Source organism: Triturus cristatus, chromosome 12 (assembly GCF_964204655.1).
Source record: "Triturus cristatus chromosome 12, aTriCri1.1, whole genome shotgun sequence".
Taxonomy (NCBI): Eukaryota; Metazoa; Chordata; class Amphibia; order Caudata; family Salamandridae; genus Triturus; species Triturus cristatus.
The window spans coordinates 706,677,670-706,699,934 of NC_140595.1; the positions used below are offsets into that span (position 1 = coordinate 706,677,670).

The 22,265-nt window shown below is 47.4% G+C and overlaps 2 protein-coding genes and 6 non-coding genes across 8 annotated transcripts; all 8 read right to left on the reverse strand.

The window, feature by feature from the left end:
- Positions 1–1,118: 1,118 nt before the first annotated feature.
- LOC146780179 (uncharacterized) lies at positions 1,119–10,005 on the reverse strand. The gene is made up of 4 exons (XM_085637129.1): positions 9,667–10,005; positions 5,434–5,782; positions 4,863–4,954; positions 1,119–1,541 (listed from the first exon to the last, which is right to left on the reverse strand). Exons 1-4 carry the CDS (start codon positions 10,003–10,005, stop codon positions 1,119–1,121), a joined length of 1,203 nt encoding a protein of 400 aa, XP_085493255.1.
- On the reverse strand, positions 2,989–3,070 carry TRNAL-AAG (transfer RNA leucine (anticodon AAG)). The gene has a single exon. It is a non-coding gene; the product is annotated as a tRNA-Leu (tRNA).
- Positions 7,230–7,311, reverse strand: TRNAL-AAG (transfer RNA leucine (anticodon AAG)). The gene has a single exon. It is a non-coding gene; the product is annotated as a tRNA-Leu (tRNA).
- TRNAS-GCU (transfer RNA serine (anticodon GCU)) lies at positions 7,735–7,816 on the reverse strand. Its single transcript has one exon. It is a non-coding gene; the product is annotated as a tRNA-Ser (tRNA).
- Positions 10,006–13,842: 3,837 nt separating the features above from the next.
- On the reverse strand, positions 13,843–18,488 carry LOC146780183 (RNA-binding protein 14-like). The gene is made up of 3 exons (XM_085637130.1): positions 18,158–18,488; positions 17,587–17,678; positions 13,843–14,265 (listed from the first exon to the last, which is right to left on the reverse strand). Exons 1-3 carry the CDS (start codon positions 18,486–18,488, stop codon positions 13,843–13,845), a joined length of 846 nt encoding a protein of 281 aa, XP_085493256.1.
- Positions 15,713–15,794, reverse strand: TRNAL-AAG (transfer RNA leucine (anticodon AAG)). Its single transcript has one exon. It is a non-coding gene; the product is annotated as a tRNA-Leu (tRNA).
- Positions 18,489–19,954: 1,466 nt separating the features above from the next.
- Positions 19,955–20,036, reverse strand: TRNAL-AAG (transfer RNA leucine (anticodon AAG)). The gene has a single exon. It is a non-coding gene; the product is annotated as a tRNA-Leu (tRNA).
- Positions 20,037–20,459: 423 nt separating this feature from the next.
- Positions 20,460–20,541, reverse strand: TRNAS-GCU (transfer RNA serine (anticodon GCU)). The gene has a single exon. It is a non-coding gene; the product is annotated as a tRNA-Ser (tRNA).
- Between the last annotated feature and the right edge of the window lie 1,724 nt (positions 20,542–22,265).

Below are 22,265 nucleotides of genomic sequence, written 5' to 3' on the forward strand. Positions count from 1 at the left end.
ACGCCTGCTGGGATGACTGCCTGATCTGTCTTCACAGCCTGGCCCTCTCAGAGTCAGGCATGATGCATGTGTCTAGTGGAGGCATGGTGCATGTGCTACTTTTCGGGTCCCTGAGCCTGCCGGTACTGAGCACAGACGTCTACTCAAGTTCTGTCTTGTGCAGTTTTAACGTGCTGGCAATTGTCTGGCATGGGGCGAGCATTTTCACAGGACCGATTCACAAAGCTGTGGGTTACACCCAAACATACAGATTCAGTTCATTTAGCACTATCTGTGGGTAGTTTCTTTAGGCATAAGACGCAAGTATGTTCTACGCCCAAAGATTCAAGATGACGTTATTTAAACCTGGAGTATGAGGACCTATCCCAAAAGGTTTAGTGAATCGTACCCAATAAATTGGTCAACTCACAAAACTTTAAACCCTAAGAATTAAGGCTGCGGTCTGGACAATATGGTCTAATTGACGGTTCACAAATATACTTCCCATCGAGAGAACGGCTTTCACCAGGGCCTGGTTGAAACCATATGATCTACATGGGATAGTACTAGCGAAAACACGGTTGGTCTAAAATCTTGTTAGATAGTCGACGACCGCCCCCCTTCTCCACACAACCTTCCTACAGTAGTCAAGTTTGGCACATGAAGTTTATCATTTGACAGAGCACGTACTTTTGATTTAACGACATTAATGTACTGCATCTCAGTCCCCAGAGCTTAATCGACAATCCGAGAAACAGCTTTAAATACACGATTTACAATCTAGGAACCGTCGGAAGGCCAGGTGCATTTTAAAATCCATGCCTGGTAATCTTCCTAACATAGGTAGGCTGTTGCGCTAATCTGGTGGGGATTCAACTACATGTCCACTATTAGCGATTAGCTTCCGTACAAGACACATACTAATTCTTGGAAACCAAAAGTTTAAAGACTAAGAGAGGAAATGATGCCTGTGTCCGAGACTAGCGCAACAAACGCCGGTTAATGTTTCGAAACACTGGCTTAGGAGACAACTTTGTTGTTTAGTGGGAGATTAGTTGGTGGATGTAAATGTGTGGTCGTGGCTGTTTGAGTGCATGGGTCTGATCTTTTGGGGTCACGGGGAATTAAAATTGTTTGCTCTAGAACCTGCGACTGAAGAGACAGTGAGAGGTGCTGCGGTCAGTAAGCGGTAGGAAGGTCAATACTCCTTTACCTTTCACGATATCGCAGTCCACCACCCTGCCGTAGTTCTCGAAAAGGTTGCGCAGCTCGGTGGCGGTGCACGAGGCGCTGACGTTGCCCACGAACACCTTCCAGGTGTTGAGAGGCCGCGGTTTGCTCAGTTCCACCACCATCTTTCGGCCATTCAGCTCGCGGCCGTTGAGTGCCGCTATAGGGGCCAGGGCCCGGTCCTCTTCCCGCATGTGAACGAAGGCGAATTGCTTCATGACTAAACAGCTCACCACTGTGCCGTGGTGCTCGAAGAGCGCGCTCAGCTCTTCCTGCGTCGTTTGCTCGTCAACGTTGCCCACAAAGATCTTCGTCTTGATGCGTGTAAAGAACTGTGTGAATCGGAAAGGGAGCAAAGACGCAAAATATTTCTTTCTATGACGGCGCGGACGCCCACCCCCCAAGCCCTTGTGACGCCCCAAAAATACAAAATGGATGCGATGTTCTAATTACCACCCGCCACCCTTTATGGTCTTATGCGTCTCAGACATGGTGTCAGCGCCTGAACGGCGACAAGATGATAATTGCGCAGCTGCGGCGACAACTACGGCGCGGACGGCGGAGACTGACCGCTGCTCTCCCCCTCCCTGCTCAGTCTGTTCTTCCGAGTATCCCTTCCACAAGAACCGCTCGACTTTCTTGCTTCCTCAGCCCCGTTCTGTAAAATGGCGTCAGACGGCTAGGTTGTCACAGGAAAAAGGAACAAGAGCGATAACTGAAAAATAGCGGACAACACAAAGCGCCTTTCACGGGACTCGTGGTGCCGGAGTCACACTAACTCACGTTTAGAGGGACAGGAAGTCTTTGTGTAATAACAGGTAGAAACAACTAGCAGAGCCTTCGCTAGCCGAGACATAAATAAACAGAGAACGTCCCTGTAAAAAAAAAAAAAATAAACACGCCCACCAGCGAAAAAAGGGACGGCCTGGAAAAAAGAGAACGATTCGAAAAAACACGCCCCCGAGTCCGAAAAGGACGGGGCTTGTTTGGAGAGACAAACCTCTTCTCCAATGGCTGACCAGCATTTAAGAGGCCAGCCAATGGAGAAGAGGAGAGAAGAGAGGCGGGTTCAAGCCCCTCTTCTCCAAGTCATTAAATCTCGCGAGCGAGACTGCGCTAGCGCATCCTTCGCTAGCCGAGACCTAACGAGAAGACCGTCTTCTGCTATAAAGTGCAAAGATGCAGGCAGAGCCACACCACAGTTACTAACAAGGAGGTAAAAATGAAACTAAAAATAGGACAAGAGAACCCCTTAGCTCCAGGAGTCGGCTAGGTGTAGGGAAGATATTACTGGGATTGTTTTGTCCACCAATCCCCGAGATGGGCCTGCTGAGCACCTGCCTCTAAATCAGGACACGGGTAGCTAACGAAAGTGGGACACAGGCAGGCCAGGAATTAACAAAGTACTTTTTTAAAACAAGAGTTAAAGAAAAATAGACCTTTTTATGAAACGGATTTACGAGAGAAAAAACATTGGCTCTTTTCGTGCTACTGCAGGTAGAACTGGTTTGTCAAAAGTGGCTGCCAATGCTCCGACCCTACACTTCCAACCCATACCCTTGGATGCCACTTGCAGTTCTGTGATGTCACACGCGTCGTCATCTGCGACACAAGGAGCCATGGTTCACTCGTGAAAATGCTAATCATGGTAACACGGGGAAAGGAGACTTCACGTTGGAAGGAAGACAGAATGTATTTGATTCCCTGGGTTTTCCTTTAAATGTATGTACAGCACATAAAGCACATGCCTATATATGAGTGCATTGTTCAAAAGTGAACTGGCAGCGGTGGGATTCGAACCCACGCCTCCGGAGAGACTGGAGCCTTAATCCAGCGCCTTAGACCGCTCGGCCACGCTACCACCTGTACTTCAGGTCGGACATCCATGTCTCATGTAGTAGAACACCGTGTCCATCTCTCGTCTTTTCTTCTGTCAGGAACTGGGGGGCATTTTTATCCTATATTGCCATTTACCTTGTACTCAAACAAATTAATGGGCAATACAAAACAGGAAGTGAACAACGTTTGAAAAGAAAACAAGAAGAATACTATGGACGTAAGAATCGTCTGCTGTGGGTCATAAATCAGCAAATTCTATCATTTTATAGGAAACACCCCTTGTAAAGAACATTGATCGGTAACACCAAAGCAGCTGCGCGACTGTTACAAATCGCAGAGGAATACAGATGTATTATGCCTTATGGTCCTGCTATGATGCTCCACAGTCTCTGTTATTCGCTTGAAATACAAAACCCCTGTAAATAATGACAAAACTGCGATGTATCGACGAGAGTGGGATTCGAACCCACGCGTGCAGAGCACAATGGATTAGCAGTCCATCGCCTTAACCACTCGACCACCTCGTCTGACGACGGTGGCAGGTGTCATCCTAGTTCACTGTGTGCTCAGTGCAGGTCCATGGAGCTGTCCTTATTACCTGTAGTCTTTACTGCAGCGCTGATATCCCTAGGAACGTGGAAAGCATTGGACAACTATAGTAAGAGAGGAACTTCATTTCCAACCGGCTCTTCAGGCCCTACCAAGAAAGAAGTCACTTATTCCCACGAACAACATTGACATGTGTATGGGGGTGCACTAACACTTCACTTCGAAGCCCGCAGTCTGACTCCTCAAATGCTGGGATATCGGAAGCCAATGATTTTACCACCTTTGCCAGGAGCATGCATTAGAAACCCTCGGCCTTTAATGTTGGCATTGGAAACCGATGGCGAGAAATAAACCTGCTCCTTTCGAAAAGGTCAGATTTTTTCACAAGTGTTTCGCCTCATTATTGCTGAAAATATTTGACTACCGTTTTTCACCCTCTTTCTCTTCCAGGTCTGATGCCATATTGACTCATTTTCACGCAAACAAACAGAGCTGAGCGGCCCAGGTTGCTTTATTGGGTTGTCATTCTGTGCCTCATTTGTGCCGGTGCTTTCCGGGGCTCAGCACAGGCACGTATTTCAGAGGGCCGGAACTATAAATCTCTTCTTCCGCACTCAGAATTCCCAATAACTTTTCAAAATCAACACGCCTGCTGGGATGACTGCCTGATCTGTCTTCACAGCCTGGCCCTCTCAGAGTCAGGCATGATGCATGTGTCTAGTGGAGGCATGGTGCATGTGCTACTTTTCGGGTCCCTGAGCCTGCCGGTACTGAGCACAGACGTCTACTCAAGTTCTGTCTTGTGCAGTTGTAACGTGCTGGCAATTGTCTGGCATGGGCGAGCATTTTCACAGGACCGATTCACAAAGCTGTGGGTTACACCCAAACATACAGATTCAGTTCATTAAGCACTATCTGTGGGTAGTTTCTTTAGGCATAAGACGCAAGTATGTTCTACGCCCAAAGATTCAAGATGACGTTATTTAAACCTGGAGTATGAGGACCTATCCCAAAAGGTTTAGTGAATCGTACCCAATAAATTGGTCAACTCACAAAACTTTAAACCCTAAGAATTAAGGCTGCAGTCTGGACAATATGGTCTAATTGACGGTTCACAAATATACTTCCCATCGAGAGAACGGCTTTCACCAGGGCCTGGTTGAAACCATATGATCTACATGGGATAGTACTAGCGAAAACACGGTTGGTCTAAAATCTTGTTAGATAGTCGACGACCGCCCCCCTTCTCCACACAACCTTCCTACAGTAGTCAAGTTTGGCACATGAAGTTTATCATTTGACAGAGCACGTACTTTTGATTTAACGACATTAATGTACTGCATCTCAGTCCCCAGAGCTTAATCGACAATCCGAGAAACAGCTTTAAATACACGATTTACAATCTAGGAACCGTCGGAAGGCCAGGTGCATTTTAAAATCCATGCCTGGTAATCTTCCTAACATAGGTAGGCTGTTGCACTAATCTGGTGGGGATTCAACTACATGTCCACTATTAGCGATTAGCTTCCGTACAAGACACATACTAATTCTTGGAAACCAAAAGTTTAAAGACTAAGAGAGGAAATGATGCCTGTGTCCGAGACTAGCGCAACAAACGCCGGTTAATGTTTCGAAACACTGGCTTAGGATACAACTTTGTTGTTTAGTGGGAGATTAGTTGGTGGATGTAAATGTGTGGTCGTGGCTGTTTGAGTGCATGGGTCTGATCTTTTGGGGTCACGGGGAATTAAAATTGTTTGCTCTAGAACCTGCGACTGAAGAGACAGTGAGAGGTGCTGTGGTCAGTAAGCGGCAGGAAGGTCAATACTCCTTTACCTTTCACGATATCGCATTCCACCACCCTGCCGTAGTTCTCGAAAAGGTTTCGCAGCTCGGTGGCGGTGCACGAGGCGCTGACGTTGCCCACGAACACCTTCCAGGTGTTGAGAGGCCGCGGTTTGCTCAGTTCCACCACCATCTTTCGGTCATTCAGCTCGCGGCCGTTGAGTGCCGCTATAGCGGCCAGGGCCCGGTCCTCTTCCCGCATGTGAACGAAGGCGAATTGCTTCATGACTGCACAGCTCACCACTGTGCCGTGGTGCTCGAAGAGCACGCTCAGCTCTTCCTGCGTCGTTTGCTCGTCAACGTTGCCCACAAAGATCTTCAACTTGATGCGTGTAAAGAACTGTGTGAATCGGAAAGGGAGCAAAGACGCAAAATATTTCTTTCTATGACGGCGCGGACGCCCACCCCCCAAGCCCTTGTGACGCCCCAAAAATACAAAATGGATGCGATGTTCTAATTACCACCCGCCACCCTTTATGGTCTTATGCGTCTCAGACATGGTGTCAGCGCCTGAACGGCGACAAGATGATAATTGCGCAGCTGCGGCGACAACTACGGCGCGGACGGCGGAGACTGACCGCTGCTCTCCCCCTCCCTGCTCAGTCTGTTCTTCCGAGTATCCCTTCCACAAGAACCGCTCGACTTTCTTGCTTCCTCAGCCCCGTTCTGTAAAATGGCGTCAGACGGCTAGGTTGTCACAGGAAAAAGGAACAAGAGCGATAACTGAAAAATAGCGGACAACACAAAGCGCCTTTCACGGGACTCGTGGTGCCGGAGTCACACTAACTCACGTTTAGAGGGACAGGAAGTCTTTGTGTAATAACAGGTAGAAACAACTAGCAGAGCCTTCGCTAGCCGAGACATAAATAAACAGAGAACGTCCCTGTAAAAAAAAAAAAAATAAACACGCCCACCAGCGAAAAAAGGGACGGCCTGGAAAAAAGAGAACGATTCGAAAAAACACGCCCCCGAATCCGAAAAGGACGGGGCTTGTTTGGAGAGACAAACCTCTTCTCCAATGGCTGACCAGCATTTAAGAGGCCAGCCAATGGAGAAGAGGAGAGAAGAGAGGCGGGTTCAAGCCCCTCTTCTCCAAGTCATTAAATCTCGCGAGCGAGACTGCGCTAGCGCATCCTTCGCTAGCCGAGACCTAACGAGAAGACCGTCTTCTGCTATAAAGTGCAAAGATGCAGGCAGAGCCACACCACAGTTACTAACAAGGAGGTAAAAATGAAACTAAAAATAGGACAAGAGAACCCCTTAGCTCCAGGAGTCGGCTAGGTGTAGGGAAGATATTACTGGGATTGTTTTGTCCACCAATCCCCGAGATGGGCCTGCTGAGCACCTGCCTCTAAATCAGGACACGGGTAGCTAACGAAAGTGGGACACAGGCAGGCCAGGAATTAACAAAGTACTTTTTTAAAACAAGAGTTAAAGAAAAATAGACCTTTTTATGAAACGGATTTACGAGAGAAAAAACATTGGCTCTTTTCGTGCTACTGCAGGTAGAACTGGTTTGTCAAAAGTGGCTGCCAATGCTCCGACCCTACACTTCCAACCCATACCCTTGGATGCCACTTGCAGTTCTGTGATGTCACACGCGTCGTCATCTGCGACACAAGGAGCCATGGTTCACTCGTGAAAATGCTAATCATGGTAACACGGGGAAAGGAGACTTCACGTTGGAAGGAAGACAGAATGTATTTGATTCCCTGGGTTTTCCTTTAAATGTATGTAAAGCACATAAAGCACATGCCTATATATGAGTGCATTGTTCAAAAGTGAACTGGCAGCGGTGGGATTCGAACCCACGCCTCCAGAGAGACTGGAGCCTTAATCCAGTGCCTTAGACCGCTCGGCCACGCTACCACCTGTACTTCAAGTCGGACATCCATGTCTCAAGTAGTAGAACACCGTGTCCATCTCTCGTCTTTTCTTCTGTCAGGAACTGGGGGGCATTTTTATCCTATATTGCCATTTACCTTGTACTCAAACAAATTAATGGGCAATACAAAACAGGAAGTGAACAACGTTTGAAAAGAAAACAAGAAGAATACTATGGACGTAAGAATCGTCTGCTGTGGGTCATAAATCAGCAAATTCTATCATTTTATAGGAAACACCCCTTGTAAAGAACATTGATCGGTAACACCAAAGCAGCTGTGCGACTGTTACAAATCGCAGAGGAATACAGATGTATTATGCCTTATGGTCCTGCTATGATGCGCCACAGTCTCTGTTATTCGCTTGAAATACAATACCCCTGTAAATAATGACAAAACTGCGATGTACCGACGAGGGTGGGATTCGAACCCACGCGTGCAGAGCACAATGGATTAGCAGTCCATCGCCTTAACCACTCGGCCACCTCGTCTGACGACGATGGCAGGTGTCATCCTAGTTCACTGTGTGCTCAGTGCAGGTCCATGGAGCTTTCCTTATTACCTGTAGTCTTTACTGCAGCGCTGATATCCCTAGGAACGTGGAAAGCATTGGACAACTATATTAAGAGAGGAACTTCATTTCCAACCGGCTCTTCAGGCCCTACCAAGAAAGAAGTCACTTATTCCCACGAACAACATTGACATGTGTATGGGGGTGCACTAACACTTCACTTCGAAGCCCGCAGTCTGACTCCTCAAATGCTGGGATATCGGAATCCAATGATTTTACCACCTTTGCCAGGAGCATGCATTAGAAACCCTCGGCCTTTAATGTTGGCATTGGAAACCGATGGCGAGAAATAAACCTGATCCTTTCGAAAAGGTCAGATTTTTTCACTTGTGTTACGCCCCATTATTGCTGAAAATATTTGACTACCGTTTTTCACCCTCTTTCTCTTCCAGGTCTGATGCCATATTGACTCATTTTCATGCAAACAAACAGAGCTGAGCAGCCCAGGTTGCTTTATTGGGTTGTCATTCTGTGCCTCATTTGTGCCGGTGCTTTCCGGGGCTCAGCACAGGCACGTATTTCAGAGGGCCGGAACTATAAATCTCTTCTTCCGCACTCAGAATTCCCAATAACTTTTCAAAATCAACACGCCTGCTGGGATGACTGCCTGATCTGTCTTCACAGCCTGGCCCTCTCAGAGTCAGGCATGATGCATGTGTCTAGTGGAGGCATGATGCATGTGCTACTTTTCGGGTCTCTGAGCCTGCCGGTACTGAGCACACGCGTCTACTCAAGTTCTGTCTTGTGCAGTTGTAACGTGCTGGCAATTTTCTGGCATGGGGCGAGCGTTTTCACAGGACCGATTCACAAAGCTGTGGGTTACACCCAAACATTCAGATTCAGTTCATTAAGCACTATCTGTGGGTAGTTTCTTTAGGCATAAGACGCAAGTATGTTCTACGCCCAAAGATTCAAGATGACGTTATTTAAACCTGGAGTATGAGGACCTATCCCAAAAGGTTTAGTGAATCGTACCCAATAAATTGGTCAACTCACAAAACTTTAAACCCTAAGAATTAAGGCTGCGGTCTGGACAATATGGTCTAATTGACGGTTCACAAATATACTTCCCATCGAGAGGACGGCTTTCACCAGGGCCTGGTTGAAACCATATGATCTACATGGGATAGTACTAGCGAAAACACGGTTGGTCTAAAATCTTGTTAGATAGTCGACGCCCACCCCCTTCTCCACACAACCTTCCTACAGTAGTCAAGTTTGGCACATGAAGTTTATCATTTGACAGAGCACGTACTTTTGATTTAACGACATTAATGTACGGCATCTCAGTCCCCAGAGCTTAATCGACAATCCGAGAAACAGCTTTAAATACACGATTTACATTCTAGGAACCGTCGGAAGGCCAGGTGCATTTTAAAATCCTTGCCTGGTAATCTTCCTAACATAGGTAGGCTGTTGCGCTAATCTGGTGGGGATTCAACTACATGTCCACTATTAGCGATTAGCTTCCGTACAAGACAAATACTAATCCTTGGAAACCAAAAGTTTAAAGACTAAGAGAGGAAATGATGCCTGTGTCCGAGACTAGCGCAACAAACGCTGGTTAATGTTTCGAAACACTGGCTTAGGAGACAACTTTGTTGTTTAGTGGGAGATTAGTCGGTGGATGTAAATGTGTGGTCGTGGCTGTTTGAGTGCATGGGTCTGATCTTTTGGGGTCACGGGGAATTAAAATTGTTTGCTCTAGAACCTGCGACTGAAGAGACAGTGAGAGGTGCTGTGGTCAGTAAGCGGCAGGAAGGTCAATACTCCTTTACCTTTCACGATATCGCATTCCACCACCCTGCCGTAGTTCTCGAAAAGGTTGCGCAGCTCGGTGGCGGTGCACGAGGCGCTGACGTTGCCCACGAACACCTTCCAGGTGTTGAGAGGCCGCGGTTTGCTCAGTTCCACCACCATCTTTCGGCCATTCAGCTCGCGGCCGTTGAGTGCCGCTATAGCGGCCAGGGCCCGGTCCTCTTCCCGCATGTGAACGAAGGCGAATTGCTTCATGACTGCACAGCTCACCACTGTGCCGTGGTGCTCGAAGAGCGCGCTCAGCTCTTCCTGCGTCGTTTGCTCGTCAACGTTGCCCACAAAGATCTTCATCTTGATGCGTGTAAAGAACTGTGTGAATCGGAAAGGGAGCAAAGACGCAAAATATTTAATTCTACGACGGCGCGGACGCCCACCCCCCAAGCCCTTGTGACGCCCCAAAAATACAAAATGGATGCGATGTTCTAATTACCACCCGCCACCCTTTATGGTCTTATGCGTCTCAGACATGGTGTCAGCGCCTGAACGGCGACAAGATGATAATTGCGCAGCTGCGGCGACAACTACGGCGCGGACGGCGGAGACTGACCGCTGCTCTCCCCCTCCCTGCTCAGTCTGTTCTTCCGAGTATCCCTTCCACAAGAACCGCTCGACTTTCTTGCTTCCTCAGCCCCGTTCTGTAAAATGGCGTCAGACGGCTAGGTTGTCACAGGAAAAAGGAACAAGAGCGATAACTGAAAAATAGCGGACAACACAAAGCGCCTTTCACGGGACTCGTGGTGCCGGAGTCACACTAACTCACGTTTAGAGGGACAGGAAGTCTTTGTGTAATAACAGGTAGAAACAACTAGCAGAGCCTTCGCTAGCCGAGACGTAAATAAACAGAGAACGTCCCTGTAAAAAAAAAAAAAATAAACACGCCCACCAGCGAAAAAAGGGACGGCCTGGAAAAAAGAGAACGATTCGAAAAAACACGCCCCCGAATCCGAAAAGGACGGGGCTTGTTTGGAGAGACAAACCTCTTCTCCAATGGCTGACCAGCATTTAAGAGGCCAGCCAATGGAGAAGAGGAGAGAAGAGAGGCGGGTTCAAGCCCCTCTTCTCCAAGTCATTAAATCTCGCGAGCGAGACTGCGCAAGCGCATCCTTCGCTAGCCGAGACCTAACGAGAAGACCGTCTTCTGCTATAAAGTGCAAAGATGCAGGCAGAGCCACACCACAGTTACTAACAAGGAGGTAAAAATGAAACTAAAAATAGCACAAGAGAACCCCTTAGCTCCAAGAGTCGGCTAGGTGTAGGGAAGATATTACTGGGATTGTTTTGTCCACCAATCCCCGAGATGGGCCTGCTGAGCGCCTGCCTCTAAATCACGACACGGGTAGCTAACGAAAGTGGGACACAGGCAGGGCAGGAATTAACAAAGTACTTTTTTAAAACAAGAGTTAAAGAAAAATAGACCTTTTTATGAAACGGATTTACGAGAGAAAAAACATTGGCTCTTTTCGTGCTACTGCAGGTAGAACTGGTTTGTCAAAAGTGGCTGCCAATGCTCCGACCCTACACTTCCAACCCATACCCTTGGATGCCACTTGCAGTTCTGTGATGTCACACGCGTCGTCATCTGCGACACAAGGAGCCATGGTTCACTCGTGAAAATGCTAATCATGGTAACACGGGGAAAGGAGACTTCACGTTGGGAGGAAGACAGAATGTATTTGATTCCCTGGGTTTTCCTTTAAATGTATGTAAAGCACATAAAGCACATGCCTATATATGAGTGCATTGTTCAAAAGTGAACTGGCAGCGGTGGGATTCGAACCCACGCCTCCGGAGAGACTGGAGCCTTAATCCAGCGTCTTAGACCGCTCGGCCACGTTACCACCTGTACTTCAGTTCGGACATCCATGTCTCAAGTAGTAGAACATCCTGTCCATCTCTCATCTTTTCTTCTTTCAGGAACTGGGGGGCCTTTTTATCCTATATTGCCATTTACCTTGTACTCAAACAAATTAATGGGCAATACAAAACAGAAAGTGAACAACGTTTGAAAAGAAAACAAGAAGAATACTATGGACGTAAGAATCGTCTGCTGTGGGTCATAAATCAGCAAATTCTATCATTTTATAGGAAACACCCCTTGTAAAGAACATTGATCGGTAACACCAAAGCAGCTGCGCGACTGTTACAAATCGCAGAGGAATACAGATGTATTATGCCTCATGGTCCTGCTATGATGCGCCACAGTCTCTGTTATTCGCTTGAAATACAATACCCCTGTAAATAATGACAAAACTACGATGTACCGACGAGTGTGGGATTCGAACCCACGCGTGCAGAGCACAATGGATTAGCAGTCCATCGCCTTAACCACTCGGCCACCTCGTCTGACGACGGTGGCAGGTGTCATCCTAGTTCACTGTGTGCTCAGTGCAGGTCCATGGAGCTGTCCTTATTACCTGTAGTCTTTACTGCAGCGCTGATATCCCTAGGAACGTGGAAAGCATTGGACAACTATATTAAGAGAGGAACTTCATTTCCAACCGGCTCTTCAGGCCCTACCAAGAAAGAAGTCACTTATTCCCACGAACAACATTGACATGTGTATGGGGGTGCACTAACACTTCACTTCGAAGCCCGCAGTCTGACTCCTCAAATGCTGGGATATCGGAAGCCAATGATTTTACCACCTTTGCCAGGAGCATGCATTAGAAACCCTCGGCCTTTAATGTTGGCATTGGAAACCGATGGCGAGAAATAAACCTGCTCCTTTCGAAAAGGTCAGATTTTTTCACAAGTGTTTCGCCCCATTATTGCTGAAAATATTTGACTACCGTTTATCACCCTCTTTCTCTTCCAGGTCTGATGCCATATTGACTCATTTTCACGCAAACAAACAGAGCTGAGCGGCCCAGGTTGCTTTATTGGGTTGTCATTCTGTGCCTCATTTGTGCCGGTGCTTTCCGGGGCTCAGCACAGGCACGTATTTCAGAGGGCCGGAACTATAAATCTCTTCTTCCGCACTCAGAATTCCCAATAACTTTTCAAAATCAACACGCCTGCTGGGATGACTGCCTGATCTGTCTTCACAGCCTGGCCCTCTCAGAGTCAGGCATGATGCATGTGTCTAGTGGAGGCATGGTGCATGTGCTACTTTTCGGGTCCCTGAGCCTGCCGGTACTGAGCACAGACGTCTACTCAAGTTCTGTCTTGTGCAGTTTTAACGTGCTGGCAATTGTCTGGCATGGGGCGAGCATTTTCACAGGACCGATTCACAAAGCTGTGGGTTACACCCAAACATACAGATTCAGTTCATTTAGCACTATCTGTGGGTAGTTTCTTTAGGCATAAGACGCAAGTATGTTCTACGCCCAAAGATTCAAGATGACGTTATTTAAACCTGGAGTATGAGGACCTATCCCAAAAGGTTTAGTGAATCGTACCCAATAAATTGGTCAACTCACAAAACTTTAAACCCTAAGAATTAAGGCTGCGGTCTGGACAATATGGTCTAATTGACGGTTCACAAATATACTTCCCATCGAGAGAACGGCTTTCACCAGGGCCTGGTTGAAACCATATGATCTACATGGGATAGTACTAGCGAAAACACGGTTGGTCTAAAATCTTGTTAGATAGTCGACGACCGCCCCCCTTCTCCACACAACCTTCCTACAGTAGTCAAGTTTGGCACATGAAGTTTATCATTTGACAGAGCACGTACTTTTGATTTAACGACATTAATGTACTGCATCTCAGTCCCCAGAGCTTAATCGACAATCCGAGAAACAGCTTTAAATACACGATTTACAATCTAGGAACCGTCGGAAGGCCAGGTGCATTTTAAAATCCATGCCTGGTAATCTTCCTAACATAGGTAGGCTGTTGCGCTAATCTGGTGGGGATTCAACTACATGTCCACTATTAGCGATTAGCTTCCGTACAAGACACATACTAATTCTTGGAAACCAAAAGTTTAAAGACTAAGAGAGGAAATGATGCCTGTGTCCGAGACTAGCGCAACAAACGCCGGTTAATGTTTCGAAACACTGGCTTAGGAGACAACTTTGTTGTTTAGTGGGAGATTAGTTGGTGGATGTAAATGTGTGGTCGTGGCTGTTTGAGTGCATGGGTCTGATCTTTTGGGGTCACGGGGAATTAAAATTGTTTGCTCTAGAACCTGCGACTGAAGAGACAGTGAGAGGTGCTGCGGTCAGTAAGCGGTAGGAAGGTCAATACTCCTTTACCTTTCACGATATCGCAGTCCACCACCCTGCCGTAGTTCTCGAAAAGGTTGCGCAGCTCGGTGGCGGTGCACGAGGCGCTGACGTTGCCCACGAACACCTTCCAGGTGTTGAGAGGCCGCGGTTTGCTCAGTTCCACCACCATCTTTCGGCCATTCAGCTCGCGGCCGTTGAGTGCCGCTATAGCGGCCAGGGCCCGGTCCTCTTCCCGCATGTGAACGAAGGCGAATTGCTTCATGACTAAACAGCTCACCACTGTGCCGTGGTGCTCGAAGAGCGCGCTCAGCTCTTCCTGCGTCGTTTGCTCGTCAACGTTGCCCACAAAGATCTTCGTCTTGATGCGTGTAAAGAACTGTGTGAATCGGAAAGGGAGCAAAGACGCAAAATATTTCTTTCTATGACGGCGCGGACGCCCACCCCCCAAGCCCTTGTGACGCCCCAAAAATACAAAATGGATGCGATGTTCTAATTACCACCCGCCACCCTTTATGGTCTTATGCGTCTCAGACATGGTGTCAGCGCCTGAACGGCGACAAGATGATAATTGCGCAGCTGCGGCGACAACTACGGCGCGGACGGCGGAGACTGACCGCTGCTCTCCCCCTCCCTGCTCAGTCTGTTCTTCCGAGTATCCCTTCCACAAGAACCGCTCGACTTTCTTGCTTCCTCAGCCCCGTTCTGTAAAATGGCGTCAGACGGCTAGGTTGTCACAGGAAAAAGGAACAAGAGCGATAACTGAAAAATAGCGGACAACACAAAGCGCCTTTCACGGGACTCGTGGTGCCGGAGTCACACTAACTCACGTTTAGAGGGACAGGAAGTCTTTGTGTAATAACAGGTAGAAACAACTAGCAGAGCCTTCGCTAGCCGAGACATAAATAAACAGAGAACGTCCCTGTAAAAAAAAAAAAAATAAACACGCCCACCAGCGAAAAAAGGGACGGCCTGGAAAAAAGAGAACGATTCGAAAAAACACGCCCCCGAGTCCGAAAAGGACGGGGCTTGTTTGGAGAGACAAACCTCTTCTCCAATGGCTGACCAGCATTTAAGAGGCCAGCCAATGGAGAAGAGGAGAGAAGAGAGGCGGGTTCAAGCCCCTCTTCTCCAAGTCATTAAATCTCGCGAGCGAGACTGCGCTAGCGCATCCTTCGCTAGCCGAGACCTAACGAGAAGACCGTCTTCTGCTATAAAGTGCAAAGATGCAGGCAGAGCCACACCACAGTTACTAACAAGGAGGTAAAAATGAAACTAAAAATAGGACAAGAGAACCCCTTAGCTCCAGGAGTCGGCTAGGTGTAGGGAAGATATTACTGGGATTGTTTTGTCCACCAATCCCCGAGATGGGCCTGCTGAGCACCTGCCTCTAAATCAGGACACGGGTAGCTAACGAAAGTGGGACACAGGCAGGCCAGGAATTAACAAAGTACTTTTTTAAAACAAGAGTTAAAGAAAAATAGACCTTTTTATGAAACGGATTTACGAGAGAAAAAACATTGGCTCTTTTCGTGCTACTGCAGGTAGAACTGGTTTGTCAAAAGTGGCTGCCAATGCTCCGACCCTACACTTCCAACCCATACCCTTGGATGCCACTTGCAGTTCTGTGATGTCACACGCGTCGTCATCTGCGACACAAGGAGCCATGGTTCACTCGTGAAAATGCTAATCATGGTAACACGGGGAAAGGAGACTTCACTTTGGAAGGAAGACAGAATGTATTTGATTCCCTGGGTTTTCCTTTAAATGTATGTACAGCACATAAAGCACATGCCTATATATGAGTGCATTGTTCAAAAGTGAACTGGCAGCGGTGGGATTCGAACCCACGCCTCCGGAGAGACTGGAGCCTTAATCCAGCGCCTTAGACCGCTCGGCCACGCTACCACCTGTACTTCAGGTCGGACATCCATGTCTCATGTAGTAGAACACCGTGTCCATCTCTCGTCTTTTCTTCTGTCAGGAACTGGGGGGCATTTTTATCCTATATTGCCATTTACCTTGTACTCAAACAAATTAATGGGCAATACAAAACAGGAAGTGAACAACGTTTGAAAAGAAAACAAGAAGAATACTATGGACGTAAGAATCGTCTGCTGTGGGTCATAAATCAGCAAATTCTATCATTTTATAGGAAACACCCCTTGTAAAGAACATTGATCGGTAACACCAAAGCAGCTGCGCGACTGTTACAAATCGCAGAGGAATACAGATGTATTATGCCTTATGGTCCTGCTATGATGCGCCACAGTCTCTGTTATTCGCTTGAAATACAATACCCCTGTAAATAATGACAAAACTACGATGTACCGACGAGGGTGGGATTCGAACCCACGCGTGCAGAGCACAATGGATTAGCAGTCCATCGCCTTAACCACTCGACCACCTCGTCTGACGACGGTGGTAGGTGTCATCCTAGTTCACTGTGTGCTCAGTGCAGGTCCATGGAGCTGTCATTATTACCTGTAGTCTTTACTGCAGCGCTGATATCCCTAGGAACGTGGAAAGCATTGGACAACTATATTAAGAGAGGAACTTCATTTCCAACCGGCTCTTCAGGCCCTACCAAGAAAGAAGTCACTTATTCCCACGAACAACATTGACATGTGTATGGGGGTGCACTAACACTTCACTTCGAAGCCCGCAGTCTGACTCCTCAAATGCTGGGATATCGGAAGCCAATGATTTTACCACCTTTGCCAGGAGCATGCATTAGAAACCCTCGGCCTTTAATGTTGGCATTGGAAACCGATGGCGAGAAATAAACCTGCTCCTTTCGAAAAGGTCAGATTTTTTCACAAGTGTTTCGCCTCATTATTGCTGAAAATATTTGACTACCGTTTTTCACCCTCTTTCTCTTCCAGGTCTGATGCCATATTGACTCATTTTCACGCAAACAAACAGAGCTGAGCGGCCCAGGTTGCTTTATTGGGTTGTCATTCTGTGCCTCATTTGTGCCGGTGCTTTCCGGGGCTCAGCACAGGCACGTATTTCAGAGGGCCGGAACTATAAATCTCTTCTTCCGCACTCAGAATTCCCAATAACTTTTCAAAATCAACACGCCTGCTGGGATGACTGCCTGATCTGTCTTCACAGCCTGGCCCTCTCAGAGTCAGGCATGATGCATGTGTCTAGTGGAGGCATGGTGCATGTGCTACTTTTCGGGTCCCTGAGCCTGCCGGTACTGAGCACAGACGTCTACTCAAGTTCTGTCTTGTGCAGTTGTAACGTGCTGGCAATTGTCTGGCATGGGCGAGCATTTTCACAGGACCGATTCACAAAGCTGTGGGTTACACCCAAACATACAGATTCAGTTCATTAAGCACTATCTGTGGGTAGTTTCTTTAGGCATAAGGCGCAAGTATGTTCTACGCCCAAAGATTCAAGATGACGTTATTTAAACCTGGAGTATGAGGACCTATCCCAAAAGGTTTAGTGAATCGTACCCAATAAATTGGTCAACTCACAAAACTTTAAACCCTAAGAATTAAGGCTGCGGTCTGGACAATATGGTCTAATTGACGGTTCACAAATATACTTCCCATCGAGAGAACGGCTTTCACCAGGGCCTGGTTGAAACCATATGATCTACATGGGATAGTACTAGCGAAAACACGGTTGGTCTAAAATCTTGTTAGATAGTCGACGACCGCCCCCCTTCTCCACACAACCTTCCTACAGTAGTCAAGTTTGGCACATGAAGTTTATCATTTGACAGAGCACGTACTTTTGATTTAACGACATTAATGTACTGCATCTCAGTCCCCAGAGCTTAATCGACAATCCGAGAAACAGCTTTAAATACACGATTTACAATCTAGGAACCGTCGGAAGGCCAGGTGCATTTTAAAATCCATGCCTGGTAATCTTCCTAACATAGGTAGGCTGTTGCACTAATCTGGTGGGGATTCAACTACATGTCCACTATTAGCGATTAGCTTCCGTACAAGACACATACTAATTCTTGGAAACCAAAAGTTTAAAGACTAAGAGAGGAAATGATGCCTGTGTCCGAGACTAGCGCAACAAACGCCGGTTAATGTTTCGAAACACTGGCTTAGGATACAACTTTGTTGTTTAGTGGGAGATTAGTTGGTGGATGTAAATGTGTGGTCGTGGCTGTTTGAGTGCATGGGTCTGATCTTTTGGGGTCACGGGGAATTAAAATTGTTTGCTCTAGAACCTGCGACTGAAGAGACAGTGAGAGGTGCTGTGGTCAGTAAGCGGCAGGAAGGTCAATACTCCTTTACCTTTCACGATATCGCATTCCACCACCCTGCCGTAGTTCTCGAAAAGGTTGCGCAGCTCGGTGGCGGTGCACGAGGCGCTGACGTTGCCCACGAACACCTTCCAGGTGTTGAGAGGCCGCGGTTTGCTCAGTTCCACCACCATCTTTCGGCCATTCAGCTCGCGGCCGTTGAGTGCCGCTATAGCGGCCAGGGCCCGGTCCTCTTCCCGCATGTGAACGAAGGCGAATTGCTTCATGACTGCACAGCTCACCACTGTGCCGTGGTGCTCGAAGAGCGCGCTCAGCTCTTCCTGCGTCGTTTGCTCGTCAACGTTGCCCACAAAGATCTTCATCTTGATGCGTGTAAAGAACTGTGTGAATCGGAAAGGGAGCAAAGACGCAAAATATTTCTTTCTATGACGGCGCGGACGCCCACCCCCCAAGCCCTTGTGACGCCCCAAAAATACAAAATGGATGCGATGTTCTAATTACCACCCGCCACCCTTTATGGTCTTATGCGTCTCAGACATGGTGTCAGCGCCTGAACGGCGACAAGATGATAATTGCGCAGCTGCGGCGACAACTACGGCGCGGACGGCGGAGACTGACCGCTGCTCTCCCCCTCCCTGCTCAGTCTGTTCTTCCGAGTATCCCTTCCACAAGAACCGCTCGACTTTCTTGCTTCCTCAGCCCCGTTCTGTAAAATGGCGTCAGACGGCTAGGTTGTCACAGGAAAAAGGAACAAGAGCGATAACTGAAAAATAGCGGACAACACAAAGCGCCTTTCACGGGACTCGTGGTGCCGGAGTCACACTAACTCACGTTTAGAGGGACAGGAAGTCTTTGTGTAATAACAGGTAGAAACAACTAGCAGAGCCTTCGCTAGCCGAGACATAAATAAACAGAGAACGTCCCTGTAAAAAAAAAAAAAAATAAACACGCCCACCAGCGAAAAAAGGGACGGCCTGGAAAAAAGAGAACGATTCGAAAAAACACGCCCCCGAGTCCGAAAAGGACGGGGCTTGTTTGGAGAGACAAACCTCTTCTCCAATGGCTGACCAGCATTTAAGAGGCCAGCCAATGGAGAAGAGGAGAGAAGAGAGGCGGGTTCAAGCCCCTCTTCTCCAAGTCATTAAATCTCGCGAGCGAGACTGCGCTAGCGCATCCTTCGCTAGCCGAGACCTAACGAGAAGACCGTCTTCTGCTATAAAGTGCAAAGATGCAGGCAGAGCCACACCACAGTTACTAACAAGGAGGTAAAAATGAAACTAAAAATAGCACAAGAGAACCCCTTAGCTCCAGGAGTCGGCTAGGTGTAGGGAAGATATTACTGGGATTGTTTTGTCCACCAATCCCCGAGATGGGCCTGCTGAGCACCTGCCTCTAAATCAGGACACGGGTAGCTAAGGAAAGTGGGACACAGGCAGGCCAGGAATTAACAAAGTACTTTTTTAAAACAAGAGTTAAAGAAAAATAGACCTTTTTATGAAACGGATTTACGAGAGAAAAAACATTGGCTCTTTTCGTGCTACTGCAGGTAGAACTGGTTTGTCAAAAGTGGCTGCCAATGCTCCGACCCTACACTTCCAACCCATACCCTTGGATGCCACTTGCAGTTCTGTGATGTCACACGCGTCGTCATCTGCGACACAAGGAGCCATGGTTCACTGGTGAAAATGCTAATCATGGTAACACGGGGAAAGGAGACTTCACGTTGGAAGGAAGACAGAATGTATTTGATTCCCTGGGTTTTCCTTTAAATGTATGTAAAGCACATAAAGCACATGCCTATATATGAGTGCATTGTTCAAAAGTGAACTGGCAACGGTGGGATTCGAACCCACGCCTCCGGAGAGACTGGAGCCTTAATCCAGCGCCTTAGACCGCTCGGCCACGCTACCACCTGTACTTCAGGTCGGACATCCATGTCTCATGTAGTAGAACACCGTGTCCATCTCTCGTCTTTTCTTCTGTCAGGAACTGGGGGGCATTTTTATCCTATATTGCCATTTACCTTGTACTCAAACAAATTAATGGGCAATACAAAACAGGAAGTGAACAACGTTTGAAAAGAAAACAAGAAGAATACTATGGACGTAAGAATCGTCTGCTGTGGGTCATAAATCAGCAAATTCTATCATTTTATAGGAAACACCCCTTGTAAAGAACATTGATCGGTAACACCAAAGCAGCTGCGCGACTGTTACAAATCGCAGAGGAATACAGATGTATTATGCCTTATGGTCCTGCTATGATGCGCCACAGTCTCTGTTATTCGCATGAAATACAATACCCCTGTAAATAATGACAAAACTGCGATGTACCGACGAGGGTGGGATTCGAACCCACGCGTGCAGAGCACAATGGATTAGCAGTCCATCGCCTTAACCACTCGGCCACCTCGTCTGACGACGGTGGCAGGTGTCATCCTAGTTCACTGTGTGCTCAGTGCAGGTCCATGGAGCTGTCCTTATTACCTGTAGTCTTTACTGCAGCGCTGATATCCCTAGGAACGTGGAATGCATTGGACAACTATATTAAGAGAGGAACTTCATTTCCAACCGGCTCTTCAGGCCCTACCAAGAAAGAAGTCACTTATTCCCACGAACAACATTGACATGTGTATGGGGGTGCACTAACACTTCACTTCGAAGCCCCGCAGTCTGACTCCTCAAATGCTGGGATATCGGAAGCCAATGACTTTACCACCTTTGCCAGGAGAATGCATTAGAAACCCTCGGCCTTTAATGTTGGCATTGGAAACCGATGGCGAGAAATAAACCTGCTCCTTTCGAAAAGGTCAGATTTTTTCACAAGTGTTTCGCCTCATTATTGCTGAAAATATTTGACTACCGTTTTTCACCCTCTTTCTCTTCCAGGTCTGATGCCATATTGACTCATTTTCACGCAAACAAACAGAGCTGAGCGGCCCAGGTTGCTTTTTTGGGTTGTCATTCTGTGCCTCATTTGTGCCGGTGCTTTCCGGGGCTCAGCACAGGCACGTATTTCAGAGGGCCGGAACTATAAATCTCTTCTTCCGCACTCAGAATTCCCAATAACTTTTCAAAATCAACACGCCTGCTGGGATGACTGCCTGATCTGTCTTCACAGCCTGGCCCTCTCAGAGTCAGGCATGATGCATGTGTCTAGTGGAGGCATGGTGCATGTGCTACTTTTCGGGTCCCTGAGCCTGCCGGTACTGAGCACAGACGTCTACTCAAGTTCTGTCTTGTGCAGTTGTAACGTGCTGGCAATTGTCTGGCATGGGCGAGCATTTTCACAGGACCGATTCACAAAGCTGTGGGTTACACCCAAACATACAGATTCAGTTCATTAAGCACTATCTGTGGGTAGTTTCTTTAGGCATAAGACGCAAGTATGTTCTACGCCCAAAGATTCAAGATGACGTTATTTAAACCTGGAGTATGAGGACCTATCCCAAAAGGTTTAGTGAATCGTACCCAATAAATTGGTCAACTCACAAAACTTTAAACCCTAAGAATTAAGGCTGCGGTCTGGACAATATGGTCTAATTGACGGTTCACAAATATACTTCCCATCGAGAGAACGGCTTTCACCAGGGCCTGGTTGAAACCATATGATCTACATGGGATAGTACTAGCGAAAACACGGTTGGTCTAAAATCTTGTTAGATAGTCGACGACCGCCCCCCTTCTCCACACAACCTTCCTACAGTAGTCAAGTTTGGCACATGAAGTTTATCATTTGACAGAGCACGTACTTTTGATTTAACGACATTAATGTACTGCATCTCAGTCCCCAGAGCTTAATCGACAATCCGAGAAACAGCTTTAAATACACGATTTACAATCTAGGAACCGTCGGAAGGCCAGGTGCATTTTAAAATCCATGCCTGGTAATCTTCCTAACATAGGTAGGCTGTTGCACTAATCTGGTGGGGATTCAACTACATGTCCACTATTAGCGATTAGCTTCCGTACAAGACACATACTAATTCTTGGAAACCAAAAGTTTAAAGACTAAGAGAGGAAATGATGCCTGTGTCCGAGACTAGCGCAACAAACGCCGGTTAATGTTTCGAAACACTGGCTTAGGATACAACTTTGTTGTTTAGTGGGAGATTAGTTGGTGGATGTAAATGTGTGGTC

What these genes read in the sequence shown, in the direction of transcription:
- LOC146780179 (XM_085637129.1), bottom strand. Translation starts at nt 10,005, where the DNA reads ATGAAGATCTTTGTGGGCAACGTTGACGAGCAAACGACGCAGGAAGAG. An exon ending in ATATCGTGAAAGGTAAAGGA is followed by an intron (nt 5,783 to 9,666) that starts GTATTGACCTTC and finishes CGATTCACACAG; the next exon opens with TTCTTTACACGCATCAAGTT. An exon ending in GGAATGCGATATCGTGAAAG is followed by an intron (nt 4,955 to 5,433) that starts GTAAAGGAGTAT and finishes TTGTCGATTAAG; the next exon opens with CTCTGGGGACTGAGATGCAG.
- LOC146780183 (XM_085637130.1), bottom strand. Translation starts at nt 18,488, where the DNA reads ATGAAGATCTTTGTGGGCAACGTTGACGAGCAAACGACGCAGGAAGAG. An exon ending in GGAATGCGATATCGTGAAAG is followed by an intron (nt 17,679 to 18,157) that starts GTAAAGGAGTAT and finishes TTGTCGATTAAG; the next exon opens with CTCTGGGGACTGAGATGCAG. An exon ending in ATGTGCCAAACTTGACTACT is followed by an intron (nt 14,266 to 17,586) that starts GTAGGAAGGTTG and finishes CGATTCACACAG; the next exon opens with TTCTTTACACGCATCAAGAC.